The 25,407-nt window shown below is 38.3% G+C and overlaps 1 protein-coding gene across 4 annotated transcripts in view; it reads right to left on the bottom strand.

The window, feature by feature from the left end:
- Positions 1 to 25,407, bottom strand: part of COL11A1 (collagen type XI alpha 1 chain) — a 124,123-nt gene that overhangs the window by 12,181 nt on the left and 86,535 nt on the right. For all 4 annotated transcript variants that reach the window (XM_058808980.1, XM_058808982.1, XM_058808979.1 and 1 more), the window contains 13 exons: positions 20,291 to 20,398; positions 19,704 to 19,811; positions 18,592 to 18,645; positions 15,100 to 15,153; positions 14,281 to 14,388; positions 13,649 to 13,702; positions 12,673 to 12,726; positions 12,521 to 12,574; positions 6,219 to 6,272; positions 5,649 to 5,756; positions 5,406 to 5,459; positions 5,065 to 5,118; positions 4,498 to 4,551 (listed from right to left, as the gene is read on the bottom strand). In XM_058808980.1, coding sequence (XP_058664963.1) covers positions 4,498 to 4,551; positions 5,065 to 5,118; positions 5,406 to 5,459; positions 5,649 to 5,756; positions 6,219 to 6,272; positions 12,521 to 12,574; positions 12,673 to 12,726; positions 13,649 to 13,702; positions 14,281 to 14,388; positions 15,100 to 15,153; positions 18,592 to 18,645; positions 19,704 to 19,811; positions 20,291 to 20,398 — 918 coding nt within the window. The remainder of the gene's footprint in view (positions 1 to 4,497; positions 4,552 to 5,064; positions 5,119 to 5,405; positions 5,460 to 5,648; positions 5,757 to 6,218; positions 6,273 to 12,520; positions 12,575 to 12,672; positions 12,727 to 13,648; positions 13,703 to 14,280; positions 14,389 to 15,099; positions 15,154 to 18,591; positions 18,646 to 19,703; positions 19,812 to 20,290; positions 20,399 to 25,407) is intronic.

Here is a 25,407-nt window from a genome sequence, read left to right as displayed (position 1 = left end):
AGTGAAAAATAAAAAGACATTTTTCTCCTCCAGAACATCAAGGGCTGATTTTTAGGTCAGGTAATTAATATTCATAGCTTCAGATATGAACAGGAGCGGTGTCTAGAATTTAATGCACTCTTCTGAAAATGGTTCTCTTATATGCTTAGCTTAGAAAAGATACACTCAAGATAATGGACCAACTGTTCTCCTACAAGGTTAATTTTTAGCCTGGGAAATGTCTTTATTACAAGTAGCTATTTCTTGCCAACCAATAAGCAGCTTAAAGGAACATGAAAGAAAAGTGACTATGCTCAAATGCTGTAATTTTGTGAATCTATATAAGACTCATCTGTTCATTAATGCAACAAGCAGATTTTTATGTAAAAAAAATGTTCTGAAAATCAGCAACTAGAAAAATTCAATCACTTCCATTTATTTACTGCTTTTGACTTCTTAACATATAGAAAAACAATTCAGGCTCCTTAAAGGTAAAGCACCAGAACACAAATTAAATTTTACCAGTAAGAACTGTACTTCCAGTTAAGCATCTGCCTATTTGCTTTGTGGGCTCAGGGCTTTGGATCAGTATTTGACCTAAAGCCATTTTTTATACTAGAGCTGAACTTAGCCCAAACCTTTTATTGCCTGATATATTTCACTATCCACTGCTACCTTGGCACATACCTTGAGGAACTCCACTGGTTTTAATTCCTGGAAATTTATATTCATTTTATAGCTATTTACATAGAAGTATATTAAGATCATTCATTTGCTTCTGAAATTAAGCTTTCTCCAGGGTGACACTGAACATCTGCAGCAGTGCATGGACCTTTTGGCCAGCAGAGATAGTTCAGACTACATCAAAGATAATGCCAAATGAATTGATTTAACCACAAGAGGAATTTGACCATTTGTTGTGGGTATCAGCAGCTTTTTTCTTTGGTATTTTTAAGAGCTGTAAGGGGTAAAGGACTTAGCTTTACTTCTTCAAAATACAGAGAAGTTTAGATGCCCTGGGCCAAATGCTGACTCTTTGAAACAGGAAGAATATTTTAAATCCCCGCTGTTCCAATAATAATTAATAATGTCTGATGTATGTAACCCTTTGTGTAGGTTATAATTTGTTGGGTGGATTATAGTTTGCAGTGATAATAAGAAAGATCAACAGGTACATAAATAAAATAAGAAGAATTTTAGAAACATGACTTTTTTTCTTATATTAATTAATTAATATGCCCCTTTTCTTTACTTGTCTGAAGTTCCCATATGGATTCTAACCCACCCTAAGAGACTGAAAAGGGTTGAATGTGGTAGTTTGTACTTGAGAATTATGGTCTCTCAATAATCTGGAAATGAAGCTGCAGCTTGAATGAATTAGCAGGGCTAGGCCCACTGTGATGGCTGAAGTACAAGTGCAGTGCCTGGCGTTGGCAGCAGTGCCCGGGCTGCCCCAGGCACGGAGCTGCTGCCCCGGGGCCGCTGCGGACACAGAGCGCTCCTTGCAATTCCCCCACCGCCCACTGCGCCGGGGGAGCGGCTGGGGAATTGGAGCTGACAGAAAGGACCTCGGTTACAGTACTGGGCATTAATGCAGGGTTCTACCCCTCATCACCCCAGCTGCCATGCTGATTCTTATCAACATTGCACTGCCATTTTGGACGTACTGCCTGATACGTTTTAACAACCAAGAAGACAAAAGCAATCATGCGGAAACAAACTCGTTCTCAACTTTTGTTACATGAACCTATTGAATATTTTTCTCTGTTCTTCCATATTTCATTAAAATAATTTCAGTTGTTGTTTATAGCTGTCATCTGGCTTAAAACATGATTTCCAACACAGAAAAACCATTTCCACATTTCATTAGCCCGTGTGATAGGAACTTAGCATATTGTTAGGTATTCTGTGCATTTGAAATCAAGAGAGAAATTAATTTTTAAGTGGTGACTACACCCTGAGCCAGCATCATGATGTAGCCAAAATGGAAAAAAAAAATCTCCTTCATAGAAACACTTTATTTTTTCCTGAGTTATTCAAAATTGTATTTAAAGGCAGCAAACCAAATAAACTTCTGGTTTGCAAAACTGCTGGCTTTGCTTCAGTATTGACATCTTTTAATGGAAAAAGATGGTGTGACCTCCAGTTGAGAACAAAAATACATCTTAGTCTTGAGTTTTAAATTCTAAAACTTGGTTGATATATGAAGGTTTGTGTGTATGTGATGTGGACATCTGATTGTCACTGCCCAGGAAAGCAGCCCAGCAGCAGATCCCAAAGCTCAAGTGCCTGGCACACTGAAGGGCTGGGAACGCAGGCAAGGAGTGCTCTCTGTGCTGATCTGCATTGACTGCATATTGATCTGAAGGACAAATTCTGATGGTGTCTTTTCCTCATGCTACTTTTAACATTTGCCAGATGGAAATCAATGAATTCAAACTAGAAGTGTTACCCAGTACTGTATGGCAAACCAAAAAGGAGAGTCAAAAGTAAGAGCAAGGGATTAAGTTTCAGAAAAATAATAATAACAACATAACTGCAGAGGGGTTCAGTCTGTATCTCTAGTTCTAGATAAGCAGCCACAATTAATACTATTACTTGCAGCTAAATTACATTGATATATAAAGCCTTCTGAGCATGTATTTTTCTGATCTGGTACCTGCAGAGATAATTTAAGAAGTCAGAATACATAAAATAATAATTACTGTTTAATTAAACTCTAAAAAAAAATCACTTCTCAAGACTTTGTCAATTACTGTGTCACAAAAGTCACCCTTTTTAGATTGTGGTTTTGGCTTATCAGTTTCTTAGATACAATGGAAAAACTATATATGTCCTTGTCTTTCACTAGAATTTGCTTCCCAGGGAGAGATGGGGAAACTTTTAAACTCTGTAACTAGACAGAGACTGCTCAAAACTCTGACAGCTGGTAATAAACATGATTTTAGACGACTGGGCAGTAAAATTGAGGTGAGGTCAGTTACAAAATGGAATGGAAGAGGGGAATGAAAATGTATAACAAAATAAATAGGAGCCTACTGTTGAGGATTTCAAGAGCCTTTAATTAAAAGTATGGATTCTGAGCTCTGCCAGCCCATTATTTTGGAGACTGAAAACCAAAAAATGGAGTGGAATTTTGCTTTCTAGTAGTGTAGCCAGAGCTGCACCTCACCGACAGCAATATTACTACTGAAACTGTGTGTCCTTCTCAATCCAAATTAAGACTCTTGTTAGGGCTTTTTCTTGAAATTGATTCTATCATACAAGTGATAAAAACTAATGAAAAGCAGTTTTTTCAGGTAAGTATGAAACTTTCTGTCTTTCACTGTTACTCTCTAGTATAATATTAATATAATACAGATTCCCTACAAGTTTGAAATATTCTGGTGCTCAAGTAATGTAGAATCTGATTCTAAAAATGTTTTCTCCATAATTCAGATAGGGACTACATTGAAATATTTAGCCATGTATTTTCCCTAAATTGGAAATGTGTCAAATCACAGGTAACATGGAATCTGTGCTTTGAAATTGTTTTTTTGTCTAGGTACAATCAGATAGAATATAGCCTGTCTCTGAGGAGTGAGCTATTGCCTTTTTGTATAATAAAGCAGGAAGTTTTAATTTGATGTCAAGCAAATATAATAATTGCTAATATTCAGTTGAGCCATATTTCAGTTTTAGAATAAGGTTGCTAACATGACCATAATAATTTAAAATATTATAAATACTTTGCATGTTGGTGGAGCAAATAGATTACTGTACAAAATAAATAAAACCAATTAGGCATGTCATTCCACTCAAGCCCATTAAACCAAGCAGTTTAAAATATTTTGTTAAATAATTATCAGTTCACATTTAATAATGCCACTTCTTCTGTTTTTTAAAGTGTAAAACTGCATCTAATTGCTCTCTGAAGCAGACCTAAGGGTTGATGCATCTACTATAGTTCTGTGACTGCAACATTATTTACTGGGTTTGATTAGGTATATTTGTAAACCCTGTGAACCTTCAAAAGCTTTAGAAATGGAATAGCTTCATAAGTTAAAGAAATGCCTGCCTGTTAATCTTGTATACAGAGAGGATGATATAGTTTTGCACAGTAGCTGCATTGAAATTATTTTATTTCCAAGACTAAAGACACCAAAACAGACACATTCTTCCTGCTCCCTGATAGCAGACATGTGCCTAAAGATGGTGTCTGCTATTACTGTCATACCAACTCACTCCTGTTAGCAGACTGATTCAGTAGACACTGACTTCTTAAGTGAAAAGAAAAATCACCTTTATGGGTAAGCAATGCATTCTTCCCTATGTATTTTTTTGCTCTTATGTTCTTATAACCCATGCTAAAGAGCTTTCTCTGTTCTTTCTATTTTTTTCATTTCTCTTATAACATTACTTAAAAGAAATGACAAATGTCAGATAGGAGTGTCCCAGCATGAAACAAGTAGCTGAAGTTCTCAAGGACACAGTGTCTCAGAAGGAGAAGTGTACAAGAGAAGATGAGATATTCCTTACTCTTTTCCCAGGAGGACCAGGTGGGCCAGCTTCACCTGAAGGACCTGGTGGACCCTGCAACAGAAAATTAAAATCACAGCAGGAATAAAGGATGAAGTTCTCATCTGTATTAAATGCCATGGACATCTGCCATGTGTTAGCCCCATCAATGGACAGAATCTACAGAAATAGAGCTTTGATGCTTAATATGGGTATTGCTCAGGTACTGCTTAAGCTCTTGGCTTAATTTCGTTAGTTCAGCTAATGAAGATTATTTGGCTGCAGCATTTCTTTCTTATGCTCAGAGCTGCTCTATTTTTAGTGCTCCTCAGCAGCTCCAGCAGAAATCCTTTAACACATGACTACTTCTAAAGGAAATTGAGCTCTTCCTTCATTGTGTTACTATAATATGGGCAGTTCTACCGCTTCAATGAAATAAATGGGTTTTTTTCAGTATAACAGAAAAAGTGTCCGCTCTGAAAATATTTTTAAGAGTGTGACTGCATAGAAGCCACTGATTTGGCAAAAGATACTTTCTTATTATCAGAGAGATTATGCAGGTGAAATAAAAGGAGAGAAAAATCTTACAGGTTGACCAGGATCACCATCTTCACCCTTCTCTCCACCAACACCATCCTGACCCTACAGAATTCAAGAAAAATAAACAAAATTAAAAATTCAGCTAATTTATGCCCTTATCTTTCATATATGAATATAAGAACACTATTTTTCCATAGAGCATTCTCCCAAGGTCATTATTTTTCAAAAATTTTAAAGATTTCTTAACATTTCTAAGCCTTGAGAAATGCATGAAAAGCAAAGGATCTTACAGGCAAGAGTTCATGCCCAGACAAGAAAGAGAGAGGGTCAACTAGAATGAAGTACAAAACTAAGACTAGGACCTAAAACTGTTTTTAAGGTATACTTACAGCTGGACCAGGTTCCCCAGGGGGACCAGGATCTCCAGGAAAACCAACTGGGCCCTAGATAGATCAGGGAAAAAAGCAAAGAATGTGTCGTCCATTGCCAAGCAGGTAGCACTCATCAGAAATCTTTTATGAAGCATACAATGAACGTATTGCACTTGCAGGAAATGCTATGGTTCTGTATTCACAGATTGTATTCAGCAATGCTTCACAGTGGTTTGGGTTAGAATTATGAAGCTCACTTACTGGGTTACCCTTAGGCCCATCATCACCTGGAGGTCCTTTAGCACCTGGTGGTCCGGCTGCTCCAGGTGGACCAGCTTCACCTTTTTCTCCCCTTTCACCTTTTGGACCCTGTGGAAAACACATGAAGACAAAAATGCCATCTGGAAATGGAATGGCCAAAAAGATCACAATGGCAAACTGATTTTTCAGACAATAGAAATTTATCAGTTTCCTCAATAAATGGTGGCATGTGAGTGGGAAATAAGGATCTCTTAGGTCAAGTGCCAAATTCTGCACCCAGATTTCATCAGTGAACTGTTTCCAGAAAGAGAAACGTGCAAGCCAAAGTTAATACTTATGAAAGGAAAAATAGGCATTGTTTTGGGAAGTCTCCATCCTCTGTTAGTACAAGATATGACTATGATTATACAGAAACAAATGTCATTTTAAAGGTAAAAGTTCTCAGCTGAAAATTCAAAGAAAAAGTACACAAGTGCAGAAGTGATCTGAGGAAATGCTTACCAAAGCCCTGCCAGATACCACAGTTCACCATAATAAATGCTAATGATAAGACAACAACCAAATACTCACAGCTGTTCCAGATTCTCCAGGAGGTCCAGGGTTACCAGCTTCTCCAGGCTCACCCTATAGATGCATAAGAATAATTTATGAGTCATTAGGGAGAATATTTTGATGAATTTACTTTTGTAATTGCATATTCTTCCCATGCTTATTTATGTAAACAGCTTATAAGAACAGGTTTTTATTTGGTGTACCTAGAGGGGTCGATTTGTATACAGTTTTGCAGAAGTGGAGTCTGAAATTTGAGACATAATACATCAAACTAATATGTTCTTGAGCCAGGGAGACTCAGCTTCCCTTTGGGCTTTGGGAGATGTTCCCCTTTATTATCCCACATACTGCAAATTTCCTGCTTCTGATTATTGCCATAGCTACTGTTGGAAGAAGAAAGAGCTATAAAAAGGAAAACCTAATGATGAAATAATAGCATCAGTTAGAAAAACTTTCTCCACAGGCTACAGAGGTGTGTGCAGTGTATTTACCAGTGATGGAATTTGTTCTGTAAAGCAGATGGCTTTCAGGATCATACCAGTATGAAAAAAAAATCCATGCAAGTCAAAGATTGTGCACTATTAAGTGAACATTTAAGATAATTCAGTCTCCTTCTGAGTATTATCTCAAGGGCTGTCTTTTCAAGTCTTCATTTTAAAGTTTAGTTTTAACCAATTATTTTCTAGTTCAGTGGTCTGATGAATAAACTTTAGTAGAAAACTCTTCTGTTAGTACAATATTTAGTTATTAGCATCACAGAAACATAAATCATAGAAGGATAACAGAATATGCTTTGTGATTGTTATGGAGTGCTTGGATAAGAAATACATAATCTTATCCTAAAGGATTTTTCAATCCAACTGCTAATGGGGGGAATTTTTTCCCCAAAATATATTCTTTTTCTAAGAATTACATCTATGAGCAAGAGTCGTTCAGTGCTAAAAATGTATTTTCCCCAATCATTTACTGAATTCACAGAATTAATTTGCGTACCCTTCCTAACCTGTGTGATCTCCAACCCCTCTTCATTTTACAACAATTCAGTTAGTTCATATATGTCTGTCATTTCCACCTGGTCAGTATAAAACTACAAATCATAAAATACATTTTTAAAACAAAACTTATGGTGTAGATACTGAACCTTTTTTTCAGAGAAGCTCATAGCACCAAGATAACTTCACTGGGACCAGAATTTGGCCCAGTACAAATATTTTATTAGATTAAAGGAAAATATTTCAGTACCTCTCAACTGAATTCCAGACTAGGATAATTAACAGATAACCAATATTTCAGGAGCAATATTAAAATGCCCTTTAAAAAGGGCACTATTAAAGGATGAATGTGCCTTTGGAAACTCTGGTATGTTCTATTAGATGTACTAAAATTTGTAGGAACTTAATGATCCCTTTTAGTGTTTACTTTAGTCTTTACTTCTGTGATACATTCCTTTTAAAACAAAACAAAACCCGTAGTGGATGCTTCAGGTCAATAAGTGTTAAGAATGTTTTCTAGGAAAATTCATAATCTTAATTTCCTTATTCTCTGCACAGCATTTACTGAGTCTGCAGCCTCATTAGCACTGGGGTTTTGTCCATGCCTACTATCAATCAATTGAGATTTTTGTAGCAAAAGAGGATGAAGTCTGGAATCAGCAAAAATATGTTTTTCGTGTTAGTAGCCATTCTATATCCACAGAGTCTTTCCAAAGGTGAGCCCATGGCAGGACAAAATGAAGCAGTGACATGAGAGCACTGACTGTGCCCAGTCTTTGCTGCCAAGCACTTGTGCAGTATAATCCCCTTGGCAGCTTCTCAGAGAGAGAGATCTTCTGCCTTTCTGCCTAATGATACTGTAATTCATGATGATCCACATTTGATTGATAGTACAATTCTTACCCTTCCAGTTGACAAGCACATCTTCATTCCATCACACAACACTGGGCTCCCCCTGACCTGCACTTGGGAGCCCTGGGGGAGCTCTGGGGGTGCCTGCTCCAGCACTCACAGTGATGTTGGCTCTGTGCACTGCAGCTCCCCAGCAAGCAGCAGTGTGAAAAACTGAGAAATTGGAAGGGCTAAAAAATGTCAAAATGTTCCCTTAAAGGGCATTTGTGAAAGATGAGACCAGTTAAAGTTTCATCTCACATTAATATTTCTGTATCATTGCTCTACTAAAAAATCTGCCCCTTCCATGTATGCAGCCCTTGTTTTATCTGACAGTGATTTCCATATTCCAAGTATCAGGTACTATGAAATGCTGCATTTGGTTTAGATAACTGTTAAGGGAGTTAAATAATGTTTTGATAGAGAAGACTGTAGCTGATATATATTCACAGAGTGCATGTTTATAGCTACTAAAACCTGTGTAATCTATAGCTATTGTTGGCCCTGGTCTTTCTTTTCATTTTTAGCAACAATGGCATTAATTCAGAATCTTCTCCATAGGATATATTTCATGTTCTGTTGGGAAACAGATTTTATGATCTAATAATATATTTATTCCACCTCTAGAGATTTTTCTCTGTCTTTTTAGCAGCTCAGATCTTTTAAAAGTTACTGTGGTCTTTTTTAGGCAAAGTCTTCCTCTGACAGAATTTAAAAAGAAAGACAGACATCTTAAACTACAAAGGGTCATGTCATTTTGCAGACATGCTTAATTCTGAAAACCTTATTGGATTAAGCAAGCAGAATGGTTTCTACCAAGCTAGACAAGTAGTTTAAAAGTTAAAATATAAATAAAAATAAAAAGTTTTAAGGTTTAAAAAAAGTTGTTTTCCTTATGATCAGTTCTAGAGAACTGATATCCAAAGCACAGAGATAGTGGATGGAAGGCTGCCACCTTTTGGTTAAAATCTGGGACATGGTCTTTAATTTTATAACAATGAGAGGCAACTTTGCAACTGACTGGGTTGTGAAAAGTTAGCTTTGCTCAGAAAACAAAAAAAAAAGGGGAAATTGTAACTCTAGAAGAGAATCCCTTTTGCATAGGTCTGCATGTGTGTTATATATGATGGTTCTGTGGAGAACTAAATTTAATTGAGAGAAATTCTACAGACTGTGTTTTCTTGGAGAGCTCTTGTTTACAGTGTTGGAGAGATGGAGAAGGATGAGAAAAAAATCCCAATCAGGAGGTCATGTGAAGTTATTAAAAGTAATTTTTAGGATGGATGTTCAGGTAGCCTAAACTGTCACAGATATGCCTTGATTAGTTACCTTAGCAGTGTCTACACATGCGTGTGGAAAAATGATATTTACACATAAAATTGTGTGTGAGCACTTATCAAACATGTTCCTAAACTTAGAGCCAGGCTACTCAATTGATTTTGTCCTCTCACTTCCATCTGCAGTAGAAATCAATGATTAAGCATGAGAACTATTGATCTCACTTGTTTACTGTGTTGGACTCCTTATTAGTGTACTACTTTGGAAAGTTTTTTAGAACAATATAATAGGAAGAAATTGAAACCCAGATGAGTGTTGTGGTTTTGTAACATCAGACTTTTTCATGCAGTAAACCAGGTCTGAACTCTGAGAGGCTACAGAATGAATTCTCAGGTTCTACAGACGCTGGGTTTGTATTGCTCTCTAACTGATGGTTTATAACTGCTGTGGAAGGGAGAGGGGGTAGAAGAATAGCACAGTGCTCAGTGCAATTATCACAAAATAAATTAGAAAGGCAAATTTATTTCATTCGGTTCTGTGGAAGTGTGGGGTTAACATTATTTAATCTGTTTCCCCTCTGTTGTAAATTCTTATGTACATTCTAAGGCACGGGTTAGAGAAGTCATGAGCAACTTCCTGCCTGTTTAGAATATCTGCATGTTAAACCTTTGATATCAAATTAGAGATGAGAGTGTGTAGATACATTTGGTTTTCCATTTCTCTAAATTAAAAGCAGAAGAAAGTGGCTGCTCCTGGTGTGGCAGCTGGATTTAAGGGCTCTGCAGAGTGTCAGACTGGCAGGCCCTCGGTGGGGGTTACAGCAATAATAACGCAGGGCTGCAGGAGCGTTTGCAGCACTGATGCCTTTGAACATTCAGCCTCTTGTGTGCAGAGCAGGGGAAACAACAACTGGTTAAAAATTCATGGCACTAAGTGTGACAAAAATTGTTTATCTCTTCCAGAAGATAAGGGGGCTTTGAAACCCGTGTAATGAAAAAATATCTCCTGGTCAAACCATTAAAATATGCAAGTGAGCAAACCTACTTCTCTCCTCAGCAGTAATACGGATGATGCTAAAATGTTTTTCCACATTCTTTACTCACTGTATTGAATTATCTGTAGTATGGTGTGTCTTTCCTGAAAGGGGTGCAGAGGCCAAAGCATGCTGACATAATAAGAAAAACATTGGGGGAAAAACGTGTGGGAAGAAAAGGAAAAGAAAAAAATGCATGTTTTGTTTAAAAGCATGACCTGTCCTCCCATTGCAGCAACTCCCCCTGAAAAAACAACTCTTGATGATATCTCAGCTTGAAATCTCATTAAATGGAACTGAAATTAAGAAGGAAGATAGCCTAAGAAAGAAAATAACCTGGCATGTACTAAAACCTGAGGAGGAGGAGGGAGGAAAGTAATTACAATTATATAAACTTCCAAAATAATACACTTGGAAGCTTCTCTTTGTGAATGCAGAGAATATGGGATATAAGCTAGAGGAAATAAAAAATGACAGCCAAGTGATAAACAGTCTGAACTTCATGTTCTTGAATTAAATTTCATGGCCTAATCATCACAAACGGTGATTCTAAATCACACAGATGAGTTGCAGGGAGAAACAAAGGAGGAAGGGGTTTAATATAAGGCAATGTGTTTAGAAAATGGCTGGAATATAATTTGATTGTGAAGTGCTGAAAATTGAAGAGGTGACTGAAACCAATGGCAAAAATTCCTATCAAGTTCAATGGGCCACGATATTATACAAGGTGGGGTTTTTTTAAAGTACTGAATATAATTGGCTGCTACCCTGGATGTTCTCATAATTAACATTTTTCTCAGTAGTGGTCACAGGACAATTTTTTCTTCCCACAATGCCCATTATTTTCTGTATTCCACTGAAATACAGACTCTCTTTTCCCAGTAACTTTTTATTTCTCTCAACTCCTAGATTGTGTCACATTTTTGGAACTCTTCCCAGAGAGAAGAAAACAAATCCTGCAGTCCTTCATGAGGCCAAGATATTTTTTAAAGTAGACTGGATGAACAATGTCCTGAACTTGGGACATTAGAAGGAATATCCTTGTTAATAATGCAGTCAAGCAGGAGGGCATCATGTTTTGTGTGTCTTGTGCAATTTTGGGGAATAAGATTGAAAACACCAGAATGCTGCTGCTCCCAAGAGGCGAGCTGATGCTCAGAGCCACATCCTGAGAAAGAAGCACTGCAGTGAAGCGCTGCTAGCTTGCCACAATGACATCTCTTTGGTCTCAAAGGACAGTAAGGACACAAAATAGGATATTTCTCCATCAAACCAAATTTTATGTTATATTATTCTAGTACACTCTTTGCCACATCCCAGAGCACTGGTAAGTGATGTAGTTGATGGGCATGTAGGAAAAAAAAAACCAAACTGTGAAACATCTGGAAATTCTTTTAAAAGGCTGGTTTAGTTAGAAAAAGGGAAATCTTGCTTCATGTTCTGAAAAGTTAAAAATATGGAAAGCTTTCTGAAAAACTACCAATACTGACATTCCTAGAGATGTTTTTTCTAGGATTCACTGACATTGGTGTTTCTTTGAACATATGTGATACTCTGTGACAAATCATTAAATACTCAAGAGCAATCTACATAGTTTCTCAATAAGCAATTTATATATTGGCCTGGAATATATTTCTATTTTGTTTCCTCCATCTTGTGCTCCACTCAGGATCTTCTTTCCCATTCCAAAGTTCAGGAAAAAATTAATGTTAAACCTGTAACATTACAGCAAAAGGCTTTTAGGCTTACATAGATGATGTGGTTGAGGTCATGTAGCTTGATAAAATAAACATAAACAAGCACTTTAAGACTCTCTTTTGAACTTCTTGCTTGCTCAGCACTATATAATAGTTTACTCTCTTGCTTCAAATAAATCACAGGGAAAAAAGCCCTTATATCCCTGCATATCTCATCTTTCCTTTAAAACAAGGAAGATACAATCTGGTATGTTCCTTGGGTAAAATATGAAAGTAACCAATCCCAAAAAAACTCACTCCATATCCTGGCAGAAAATTTTCAGTATAGAGAACTGAAAATAGCAATGAAAATAATTTTAATGAATGAATGTCATATAGCATTCCTATTCCAATGTTTTCTCTTCCTTGGGGGTTTCCATCCACACTCACCTTTTCACCAACACCTCCAACAGAGCCAATTGAGCCTGGGGGACCTTGAGGACCCTACAGTGACAAAAGATTTTTGTTACCCAAAACATGGTCATCCAAAATAGGGTGCTTCTTACTCAATTAGCAAGACAAAAAAATAGATTGATTCTTACATCAGCTCCATTAGGACCCTGGGGACCTCTGGGACCTGGTGGGCCAGGTGGACCCTGTATCAAAGAGACAATGTGATTTAGCAGAATTACAGAACAGATATAGTAGAGTTACAATCAGGAAGAATTTCTGACCAATGAAAAATAATATATTCAATCTGTAGAGGGCTTTTAATCTTCACCATGCAGCAGGAACAGCAGGGCCAGATTGCTGCCTGCTGGATGAGTTCAAAAGGTGACAGGAGGCCCAGGCTGTGTCACACAGTACCTGAGCTGGACATGACCTGATGCTTAGGAGCCCCTGAGGATTGGTTCTTTCCCTGCAGGTTCCCTGCTGCCCATCCCACTGCCAGAGACCTGGAGCAGCTCAAGAGTCTGTGACAGCCCTGGGGCAGAGCTGCACCATGGTGCCTACAGATGGGCAGGAGTGAAGCAGCCAGACTTGGCACAAGGTGCTGGAGGCAAAGGTATAGAGCAGAGAGCTTGCACAGCACTCAGGAACACCCACAAGGCATTCTGTCAGCAGGAGAAACAGCTGGAAAATGCATCACCCAGGGAAAGTAAACAGAGCCAAGCAGGGCTTGCCATCTCCTGGCCTGCATACCTGACACTGCATGTTAATAACAATGGCCTGAACTCTAGGAAGGTAGCTCCAGACTCTCTAGTGCAGTGGTATCTACTTTTCCTCTTTCTTTCTTGAACCTGATTGTCACTGGACCATCTCAGACACACAGAGCATCTGCTTTGCTATCTATTTTTCAGTATTTTCTCACGTTAGATAAATCTCAATATTAATGATGAGGGAGTAGATGTGGGAAAGCGAAGAAAATCCTAGAGAAAGTTTATGTTACACAAAATGTTTCATACTCGGTCATCAAATTCAGGAGTATCTTACCAAATGGTGAGCAATAGAGAAAAGACAATAATGTAGGGAGAATATTTATGTCCTTTAGAGTGACCAGTGCGGAAGAAGTCTTACCATTGGGCCCACATCTCCATTTTCACCTTTTTCACCTGGTGGGCCCGGCAGACCCTAAAAAACATGGGGAAGAATACTGTAAGTAGGGTCCCTGGAATGATTAGTTAAAAATCAATATGAAACAATCAGATCTACACATCAAACTTGTGAACTTGGGAGGAGGCAGGATGGTGGAATAAGAAGAAAAAGACCTATTTGCATTAAAATGGAAAGAAACGGAAGGGAGCTTTTAATATTAAAGTAAATATATAGGTAATCCTAGGATGCTTAAACTAAGTGATACAATAAATTTGGGGGCAAAAAAACCCCACCAAAAATGCACACAGAAATGCTACACTGGGTGATTTTAAAAACACTTTCAGGATTATCCAGAGCTCAGGTGGGAGTCTGGATAATTTATGCTCTGATGTGTATATATATATACATATATATAAAAGTCCTGCTGCACTAAATGTATTGTTTATGCATGAAACCCATCAATATGGGATCTTTCCATTCTAATTAAATGATGCTATAATTTATTTAATAATAGACAGTAGTCATTCAGTTTCTGCCACAGAAATCAGTGTTCTTACACTTTTTCTGTTACATCTTGTTTTACAGCTGTAAGGTAAAATAATAAAGGAATTTACCTGCAAGCCAATAGGGCCTGGGGGCCCGGGGAAGCCTCGAGGACCTTCATCACCTTTTTGCCCAAACATCCCTTGCTGACCTCTTGGGCCTGGCTCTCCATCACCTCCCTGTTGGGAAACAATGAAGAGCAAAACTATCACAGCTCTGATAATAACAACTGGAAAAGCGCCATGGAAATGACTGGGAAACAGCTAGAAAAGGGCTCAGAATTACACCAAGTGTCCTTACAAATACATGTTCATCATCTTGGCTGGATGAAATCTGTCGCACAAACAGAATGTCAGCACGTGCTCTGGTTTAATATAGGTCAATTAGTGCTGCATTTCTCACAGAAATTTTCCCTAAGTTCCCCTTCTCTTTCACATTGGTATAAACATTCTAGCTGTTGAATACCAGTGTATATATGAGTAGCACAGGGTTCTACCACTACTCAGGGTAAAAGAAGTCAGAACCTTTCAAATAAAAATAAGAATTAATTAACTTGGTATCAGGTGGATTTTAAAAAAAGACACTCTTTTAACTGCATCTATACTGAGCTGCCAAACACGCAACCAAACAAGTTCACTGAAAGGATGGCCTCTGTTCACTATTTACAGGGTTCAATTTTTAATAATTTTGTCAAATTATTGCCCTGCTGTAAATTTGCCATACAGTAACACCCACTCAGGCTTGTTTACAATAAAGAACTGCAAGTAAGTGGGCAGGGACAGAACTGTTAGTGGTGTTTTGAAATATATTCCTGAGTAAGGAGCAAACAGTTCAGAGAAGTCAGGATCAGCTGAGTTATGCAAGGTTGGGGTTGGCTCTGAGCTACTTACAGCAATCCCTGGGGCTCCAACGGGACCCTGAAGACCTGGGGGACCTGGAGGACCCTGCAACAAACACAATTCAAAGGACAAGTTAGTGATTGTGACATCTGCAATGAGATTAAAAGCAAATACGGACATGACAGAAATCCCGACTTGCACGACCACAATCTATTCAGCATTTCCATGTTTCTCCATAGAGGATGTAGCATCACAAGTCCTTTCCATTCAGTACAAACTGTCTCTCAAAAACTCCGATTTTCACATCTATAATAGACAATGTTGGCATTAGTTAGAAGCTCATTTTTAATGTTTCAGAATAAGTTTCCATGTGAACATGAATCAAAATGAAATTTTTTTTCACAATTAAAAATATGAAAACTTTCAACGAGGTTTATGCCAAATATCTCTCAAACTTTAAAGTATCATCTAAAAATCTATCTTTAATTCAAATGCTTATTATTTGGAGTAGTTTTCATGAAACTGCTAATTATTTTTGCAATGGCACAAAGCTTATTTTGACCTCTAGGAAACATGAAAAATTGCAAGTTCTTGCTGAGCACTGGGAATCACATTCTCTTTGATATTAAGTCTCTTTTCAACAGAATGACCAAAAACCCCAGTCCCTGAGAGGAATGTCTTTTTTTCATTCCCCCTGCAGAATGACAATTAAGTTATATTGCACATAATTAGAAGTCAGTCATGCAGATGTGATATAATGAAGCTATCAGAGTACAGGAATGCAAGATCCTCCTCTATGATGAGGTGTAAATGATGTAGTAGTTTGAATCTTGTTTTTGCCACACTAGAGGAAGTAGACTGATGAAGAGTTATGCTAAGAAGGCACAAAACTCAACACCTGGCCTTGGCTAATTTTAGTCTATTCAGATGCCAAGTTGCCTGCAACTTCTAGGCTTCAAATTCTGGTTTAGAGCAGAATAATGCCATGATTTATAGACTTTGCTAGGGATAAAATCAGATTATTGTGCCCTTTATAAGGAGAATTAAATAAAGGGACATCTTAAGTCTTGCAGTCTATTTCTTTCTCTGGGTTTTATATATATTTTGGACCCTTTTATTTTCTAGGGAGCATGAAGCATCAAGCTCTGTATTTCTTCTCTTTTACAGTTGTATTTTTGTCCCATACCTGATGGCAATACATGAAACAAAGCTTGCTAGCCTCTGTCGTGACATGCCTAAATGAAAGGACTCTGAGGAATGCTCCAGCTGACTGGCAAGTGTTACCATGAGAAAGAGATTTGCATGGATTTCTCTACACTCTTCAAGATGCTTCAATGTGCTCCTTCATTTTATAGGCTCTGGAATGAGGCCTACACATTTTTAAACTCATTTAAAAACCCATTTTGATATAAAGCACTGTTGGAGCGTACTCTGCAGTTGATTAATGAGGAGTTATTTGGACACATGGCCAGATTCTTTTTAGCCATTGCTTTGGAGGGCAAATGGAGAAAGACTGATCAGTATAATGAGAGAATCCTCAGTTAATAAAGGCAGCTGCGATAAATGAGGAGGTTTTGAAGTTCAAGGGAGGACAGCACATCAACAACAAAATTGTGCTGTCTTAACTAGAATACGCCAACATAGTTAGGCACAGGATTTTCAAACCCACAAAAAGAAATCTTTGTTAGTTTCAATGGGGAATTGAAGATTTTTCCAGCTCTTCTTAAACAGGAAAAATGAATCACTTCTTTGATCAGGATCCTTGCTGTGATCAGGCTCTAAATGCCCACCAAGGCCTCTTGTGGGTGCTTTGAGATTGTAAATATCTGTTCTTTATGTCCTGTGATTTCAGAACTGGTACTTCTTGTCAGAACCTTTCAGAGGTGACCAACAAGCCCTTTCTCCCTGCCCCAACAGGCCTCTGTCAGCATGTTGAAAGGAAAGCAGATTTAAAATGAAAACATTGTGAAATTGTCAGGGTTGAATGACTGCAGTTGAGGGCAAACTGATTGCAGATTCAAGACATGTGACTTCAACCAGAGTTACATTCACTTCAACTAAGCCTCAACACTGAATACTGTTCTTCAAGAAAAAATGTGTAATATTCTCAAATGCATTAAACCTCGAGACTGGGAGTCCAGGATACATTCTCAAATGATAATGCTGCAGACATTTTATTTGTAAAGCAGGTCTGCTGGAGCAGGCCCAAATGCATCAGTACTCACTGTGGGAACTGAGGTCACAGTCTAATGCTCAGCATAACTAGCTATGCTAAAATTATCTGAAACAGAAGAGTGCAGCTTGTGTTTTTTCTCTGGATTTCTCTGATGCAAAGCATTTCTAATGAAGAGGCATGGCAAAGGGGAAAACAGGATATGCCTGTGACCACACGCAAAGCCTGAAGTGGAACTGGATCAGAGGCTGGAACTAGCTGATCCTAAAGCCCATTTCCAGCCCAAGCCATTCTGTGATTCTATGACCTGTGATTTGCTTGAGTATGTACATATCCTCCCATAAATATAATCTGATATTATGTAAGCCATAAATTTGGTGTAATTTTTTAAAGTAACATACTGTTCTGTAACTTGTCAATCTCAAAAGTCACACTGTTTTCAAGATAAATTTACTTAGCCATGAATACCCCTGTGCTGAGTTTGGAGCTTTGCTAACTGTGAATAGTGTTGAAATATAGCAATAAAAGGGATCTTTCTGCCATTACTTCTCAATTGTTTCTCAAGGAAAACTATTCAAGTAAAGTACCAGTTTATATTGAATTTGAACAGAATTGAAAACATACCATTTTGAGTTTTTAGAAAAGAAGCCAAAATCAAATGGAAATAAATAAATGCTAGTTTTATTCTTTCTAGCTTCAAATTTCACAGTGAAAAAAAAGCTTAATTTTATATGTCTGGCCAAAAAAAAAAAAAAAAAGGAAGTGCTTGAACTTTAGCAATAATTTTTGAAGGTAGAAAAATGTCAAATCAAAACAGTAGAAACCTGATTAGTCCTAAGTTCACTAATAGGCCTAATGATAATATATGAAAACTTGAATAAGCCATTTCATCTGCCATCAGTTAATTGTGCTCCCCAGGAAGTAGATATCCTTTGGAAATTTTTAAAACTGCATTAGTAGATTCCTCTGCTGAGTCTCCACAGTTTCCATCCTCAGAAGCCAAAGCTGGGAATGTTCACACAGTGCACTCAGTGAAGTTCAACACAGTAAGGGAATGTATGGGAATTCGTGATCCCTCCAGTTCAAATGCAGAATGGAGGAGTTTCAGTGGTACAGGAAGGGTGCTTAAGAAAGTAATTTATATTTTGTAATGATTCTGTAAACTCTAGGAATATGAGCAATAATAAATACATGCCTGGATCTGTAAGTACAAACCTCTAGTATTAAAAGAACATTGTTTTGAAGGAACATTTTAGGAGTGTGTCTTTTTTTTTGCTCATTTATGTATCAAAATTACCTGCATACTTCATGCATGAATACCTTTTATTTATAAAGAATAGATGTAATGCACAAAGGATTTTGCTACTCACGTTTTCTCCTTTGTCACCTTTACTACCTTTCTGACCTGGTTCACCAATTTCACCCTGTAATTGAAAGTTAAAAGTTAAACTTGTTTAAAATGTTCTCCTTCACACTCAGCTGAAGTCAATATCATGGTATCTCCAAATGTTCCCTTTGATAGGATTATTCTATGTTTTATGCTGCTGCTTCAAGTGAATGCCTAAAGGGAGCAGTTCTGCAGTAATCAATAATATGTCATATTAATCTAGATATTGATTGCTGAATTGAAAAGGGCAACAAGACCTGGCTTTGAAGTATAATGCTACTGAGCTCTAAATAAAGGAAATTGTGTTGCTTATGTCACCTTCAATATGAACTTATAATGAAAGTAGCCTGATTTATAGACTCATGTAACTGTTTATGACTGAACTACTGCTTCTCACTGGAGTGTAGAGTATTTCCAAACTTCAAAATTATTCAAATCACCAAGAAACCACATTAGAAAATAATGTTGTCTTTATACAATAATAAAAGACAATTAAATTAAATCACAGAAAATACCATCTATGGGATAAATAACACTCGTGAATCACAAAAATGAATGTTAAAATCTTTACCTTTACCCTGTGCTAACTAACAGAAAAGTGCTTGGTCAAGCAACCACACCAGATGATCCTGAAAGGTGCAATATTTTAAATTCTGCCAGAGGTCAACAGGATATCTCTGCTGTGAACATAATTATTTTGACACCCTCAACCTACCAGCACAACCTCTGGTGGTTTTGAAATCCCTGAATATTACTGAAGACATTTCATCTTATTCAGTAAACCAAATTTCTAAAATAGGCAAAAATGAATTTTGGCATCATTTGCCTTATTTTGCCACACTTTTATCCTTGTTTCTTTGCCAGGATAAATGTTATTCTACTAGCTCTTTAATACAAATCCCCGTGTCCCGTGCCCCTCAGACATTTAGTTATAGGAGAGGTTTTAAGGTATTTTTTGCAGTAGGCAGAGGGAATCTGGGGGAGTCAGGGCTTAGATTTGTTGCTTTGTCACCCTGTTTATTGTGAGGAGAGCTACAGAGAACGTACTGACAGATCTTCTCCCAGATGCACTAATAACCAATTACAATGATTCACCTTGTCGCCATCTTCTCCAGGAGAACCACTGGGGCCAGCAGGACCAGGAAGTCCTACAGGACCCTGTATTCCATCACGTCCAGCTGGGCCTTGGGGACCTTTTTCACCCTGGTTTTGAAGAAAATGAAACAATCCACATTATCACAGGGGAGTAATGAATACTTCAGGACGGGGAGTCCCAATACCAACACAAAATTAAAACACTCACCCCCTCCAAAAAAACCCCCCAACAAAACAGAAAACACCCCAACAGAAAGAAAACTATCAAGAGAAGAGAATATATAAGAGAATTATATGAAGTAATAATGGAAGCTGATGTCAAATACACTTGTACTCTAATGCAGAGTGGCTGGGTACAAAGTTTTAATGAAAGACTGATTTATATCCACTCCCTGCTGTGACAGTAACAGGTTTAACACTCCTGGTCTCAGACAGCACAATGAGAAATGTTTTACTGTGTACATATTTGTAAATCCAAAATGAGTAGGTTGGTGTTGTGAGAATGCATGTTGAACAGAGTGGGAGCAAGCACTTTTGTGGAATGAGAGGTGAGCACAGGGATATTTCCAGGGGCTGCGGTTACTCACGGGAGCTCCCTTCTCTCCAGCGGGGCCCGGGGGGCCCTGGGGGCCGGGCCGGCCCGGCAGCCCGATGGGGCCAGCGGTGCCCGCGGCTCCACGCTCTCCCGGCGAGCCCTGGGAACACAGAGGAGAAAGGGATGAGGGATAAAGGGACTCTGGGAGCCTGGGAATGCTGGAGGTTTTCATGAGGCAAGTCACCTGAGAGACTGTTCAGCAGTGTGAGTTCTGCTGGTTGAAGGTTATGCATCCATCACGTGTGCAAGTAAAGAAAAAAGGCTGGAAGGACCAACTTGAAGTTCATACCCAATACAGTTCATGCAACACTAATTTTGTTTTTTTTGTAAATACCACTTCCTGTACTTGTTCATCATAGTGAGAGTGTCCTTCAAACCAGCCTCTTTTCAAGAATTTACTTCCCTCTATGTTTGCAAAATATATTAACATACTGCTTTGATGAAAGCAAATTCACAATATCAAAATACAGAACTAAGCAACACCAAAATTTTTAGAAAAGTTTTGGGCTGTTCATTGCTGTGATGATCACATTTCTGCATTTCAATGCACCTCTGTAAAAATCCATTCAACCACAGTGACTAATTTAGTGTGTTCTGCAGAGAACGTTTTTTATGTACAGGCATCTTTAGATAAGCATGTAATATTAAAATGTAATATTAAAATGTAATATTAAAAATCAAGTGTGAAACAACGGACACTATGTATTGAAAACCACTAAAACTGTATCGTTTTCTGTCTTTTAAATAATTTACAATTTTGCATTAAGAGAGTACTGTTAAATGTTTGTTTGCTGTACAAAAATAGTTCCCAAATTTTCAGCTTTATACTTTCAAGATAGTTTGCAACACTTTATGATTAATAATTTCACTTAAATTGATATACTAGAAGCAGGATGATACAGAACAGAAAAGTAACAGAAAATGATAATAAAAATAATAAAAGTAAGACCCTGCGACTCTAAATAGCAATTTTTTTTCATATTTAAGCAAGATCAAGTTTGCTGTCTTGTAGATATTGGAATTTTAAGATGCTTTCACCTATGAGGACCCTATTTTTTTTGCTTTTACTCATGACATATTTGTCCTGGACTGACCTCATTAGCAAAAATGGTACTAATTTCATAATATGGTGCTTTTCCCTCCTCATACATGTGACAGAAAAGAGTGCTGAATGGTTTTTCAAAGTATTTTAGCAATTTATTTCAGTAAGATCTAAATTTGCATGAGTGTTCAAAGTATTTGTATGGACATCATAGATGACTTTATCCTTCCAGGTGTTGGGGATTTTTTTAAGTCTGGGTGGCTGCCCAAGTTTCTGTCCTATTTCTGTTATTTGAGTTCCTAAGGCTTCAGTGAATTCAACAAGAAAAAGTCATTACCCTACAGCCATACTGCCATGGTCTCTGATCTTGTCAGCTCTCATAAGCTAAACAATTTTAGGTCATCTCATCAGGAGGATGTAAGAATAGAGAGGAAAAAACCCAAATAACTCATAGATCTTTCCTGTGTCAGACAGAAGACACTAACAGAGGCCATAATTTCTAGTACCTCTTTTTAATCAGCCAATTTTCGCATTTATCTTTGCATTTCACATGAGTTATGAAGATGGACTACACCTTCTGTTTCCAAGGAACTGCTCCTTTCTCTGTGAGAATGGCCTCTGAGCACAGCAGAACATATTAAATGATAGTCCCAACTCAGAAAAGCATTTTAAACAGCTTCTTAAGTCTGTTCCCTCTTTCTGTGTTTCATTTTTCTCTGGTCACTCTGTCCCACTATGAAACAAGCTCCTTATGTTATGAAACCACTTGTTAACCTTTGGTCTTGTAGTACTCACATCATGGAATCTTTTTATTAATTTGTATTGTTGGTTTTTTTTAACTTTTCTACAGAATGGAAGTTTGTGTTTCCTCTTCTATTATTGCTATACAGACTATAAACTCATTAACAACCTTGGTTTTCTCTCCCTTCCTGTGAGGAGATATGTAATGACAGCTATTGTATACATTGCATAGTAGTAGCAATACCTTTTAATGATGGTTAAAAAAATGCTCAACAAGTGAAGGTCCCCATGACTGTAAAATGTTTTCAGATAGATGAAGATAGCTCTAGATATTCAGTACTGATAATTGGGTAGCCTACAGCTGACTTATTCTGAGTCTAATTTGAGCATCCAATTCCTAAATGAGCAAATGAAAAATGACTGCTTGACATTCCAAAGAGCTTTCTCTCATCAGCATTCAGCATTCCACACAGTAGTAGGAGAAGGGAAGAAAACAAACAGAAGCAACAAAGAGAGCAGATAAAAGACAATTGTTAAAAAAAGTCCCCACCATAACAAAAAACCAACCACAACCCCCTCCCCAAAAAATACAAACCATGAAAATACCCCCCTCAATCCTGCAGAACCCCCTCTCGCTCTGACATGCATTCATGCATCTCTTTCTTTTGTCCAAATCCCTCTAAACAGAGTAATTGGCATATGCACAGCATTTGGAGCAGTCATTTGTTTGGTATGCTTGCAGATGTATGCAGCAGCCAAACAAAGCTTATAATTGACTATATATGCTAGTTAGAAACAATTGCTATTGGCAGGAAATCACAGGAAAGTCAGCCAGTGGCATGGATTCTCTTCCTATTGGTGGCAAATGAAGACTCCACTACAATTACACTTCTGTGTGTGTACTCGCTGGTGGCTAAAAATAGATGGGAAAATATTTGCAGAGTATTTGATGCTCATGGTCTGCTGTGAGCTTCTGTGAAAAAAAGCAAGCAGTTGTGGTTTAATTGTGGTGCTTGACAGTGCAATGAAACTCAGTATTAAGGGCACCTACACACCTTTTTTCACTGAATACTGTATTGAGATAACAAGTTAGTAATTAAAGATGAAACAGATAAAAATCCTATGGAGGACTATTGGAATACTTTAAGAGCTACTTGGTCCTCTTTGTACCTGAAGAGGCCAGCTTACAGTGCAATGAGCTCAAAATATATTTTAAAACTGAAAAATTTTGCCCTTCAAACTCCCTTTCAACTCCTGCTACCATCTATTTCTTAAAGACTGCAAAAACCACATGCAAAAAATCCTCAGCCTCCTAAGGGTTTCTTTCTATGACTGAAGGGTGGCCCCAACAGGAATGGGTTTATGAACTGAAGTCCTTGGTAGTGTGCTCCTGACACCCACACTCTGTGTGCTTCTGGACTATAATTAATGATGATTTCAGCTGGCACTGAACTCCCATTAGCTGGGGAGCATTAATAGTGTTCCTGGACTTTCTCTAGCAATTTAATTTCACATGAGAGGAATACTATTCATGAGCTCTGAGAGAGCTCTGTGATTTGAACCAAAGGGTGGTAAATGGGGATAATTGAGATATCCTCCTCAAAAAAGTTCTGATGTTTTCAACTAAAATACTAACTTATAGACACTCTATAAGAATTAGAGAAACATGGATCCTCTGAATTTCAATTCAAACAGACAGAATACAGACAACTATCACTACATAAGGTGTGTACTGTTGCCTCACATCTGTGTGATGTGTCTTTCTGAGGACCATGACAGGAGTGGCACAGCTCCTGTGTGGACAGTGCTGGCTGGCAAAGTGGGCTGTGTCACCCACCAGCTCTGCCTGTGCTGGCTGCTCTGTGCATGCTCAGGAGGGCTCTGGGTCACTGCACCTGAACCGTCTGCCTGAGAGCTCAGTCCAGCCTTAGGGGCTCCTTCAACAAAACGTCAAGACAGGACCTTTAGATTGAAGAGACTATTCTGGTCTATGCTTTCTTGACTTTGATTCATCCTTTCTTTTAACATTTCAGGTCCTTCAAATGGGTAAGATGATATCCCTTTTGACTCTCCCTGCTAGCTTCCATTCCATTCCATTCCATTCCATTCCATTCCATTCCATTCCATTCCATTCCATTCTTTGTTTGGGTACCTTTTGAGAATTATACTGCACAGTGTTAAGAACTGTAAATTCAGGTTTTTGGCATTAAGAATTCAATAACTCATTTTAAGAATTCAAGTCTCATGTATTACTTGTACTGTACTATGTGTGGATTTTTATCCTTGTTTAATGCATTCTAATCTGAATATGAATTGCAAGGACATAAGAGAGCTTTGTTGAAGCACATGGAAATTCAGCTCCTCCATTACTTTTTTTTTTTCTAACATGAATAGCTGTGATGATTGATTCTTTTCTTTTTTAACCTTAATTCTACTGTATGAAAGAAATAAGTTGACAAGATGACTGTCAAAATCTACACAATTCACATTTGGGAATAACTCTAGCATGTTTTGAATGCCAGTGCATCCTTGTAGAACTTCTTTGCATAAAGCATGACAACAGAGAATAGGAAACTTGAAGCATACTCTACTACACTTAAAATGCCGAGAAGGAAAATTCCTGCACAACATGATTTTACCCAGTTGTACAAAGGGAACACAGGAGCAGTGGGTTTGCATGGCAAGAGTTTGCTAGCAGGGGACTACAGGGCTGGCTTCTGGGAGAAGATGCCACTTTCCCCCATGTCCAGTGGAGCTCACACCAGGCAGCTCCAGGATGGACCGATGGGCTGGCCATGGCTGAGCCCAGGAGTGACAGGGCAGAACCTCTTGGATAATGTATTTAAGAAATGGGGAAAAAATGCACAACAGGAGGGGAGAGAGATCCTCCCACAGCCCGTGGAGGAGCCCACACTGGAGCACATGGATCCCAAAGGAGACTGTGCCCCATGGAGAGCCTGCAGTGATGGATGATCCAGGCAGGATCTGTGGCCCTGTGGAGGGAGGAGCCCACACTGGAGCAGGTTTGCTGGCAGGACCTGTGACCCCTTGGGGGACCAACCCTGGAGCAGCCAGCTCCCGAAGGACTGCACCCTGGGGGGACCCAGGCTGGAGCAGTTCATGGAGAACTGCAGCCCTGGGGAGGACTCATGATGGACAAGTTCATGGAAGACTGTCTCACTGCCAAGAGATCCCACACTGGAGCAGCGCAAGAGTGTGAGGAGTCCTCCCCATGTGAAGGAAGGAGTGGCAAAATGTGATGAACTGAGAACCATTCTCCATCCTCCTGCACTGCTTAGGGGCAGGATAAAACAAAAATCAGGAGT

Source organism: Ammospiza caudacuta, chromosome 7 (assembly GCF_027887145.1).
Source record: "Ammospiza caudacuta isolate bAmmCau1 chromosome 7, bAmmCau1.pri, whole genome shotgun sequence".
Classification (NCBI taxonomy): Eukaryota; Metazoa; Chordata; class Aves; order Passeriformes; family Passerellidae; genus Ammospiza; species Ammospiza caudacuta.
The sequence above is the reverse complement of the archived record's forward strand: the minus strand, read 5'-3'. Positions and strand labels throughout refer to the sequence as shown.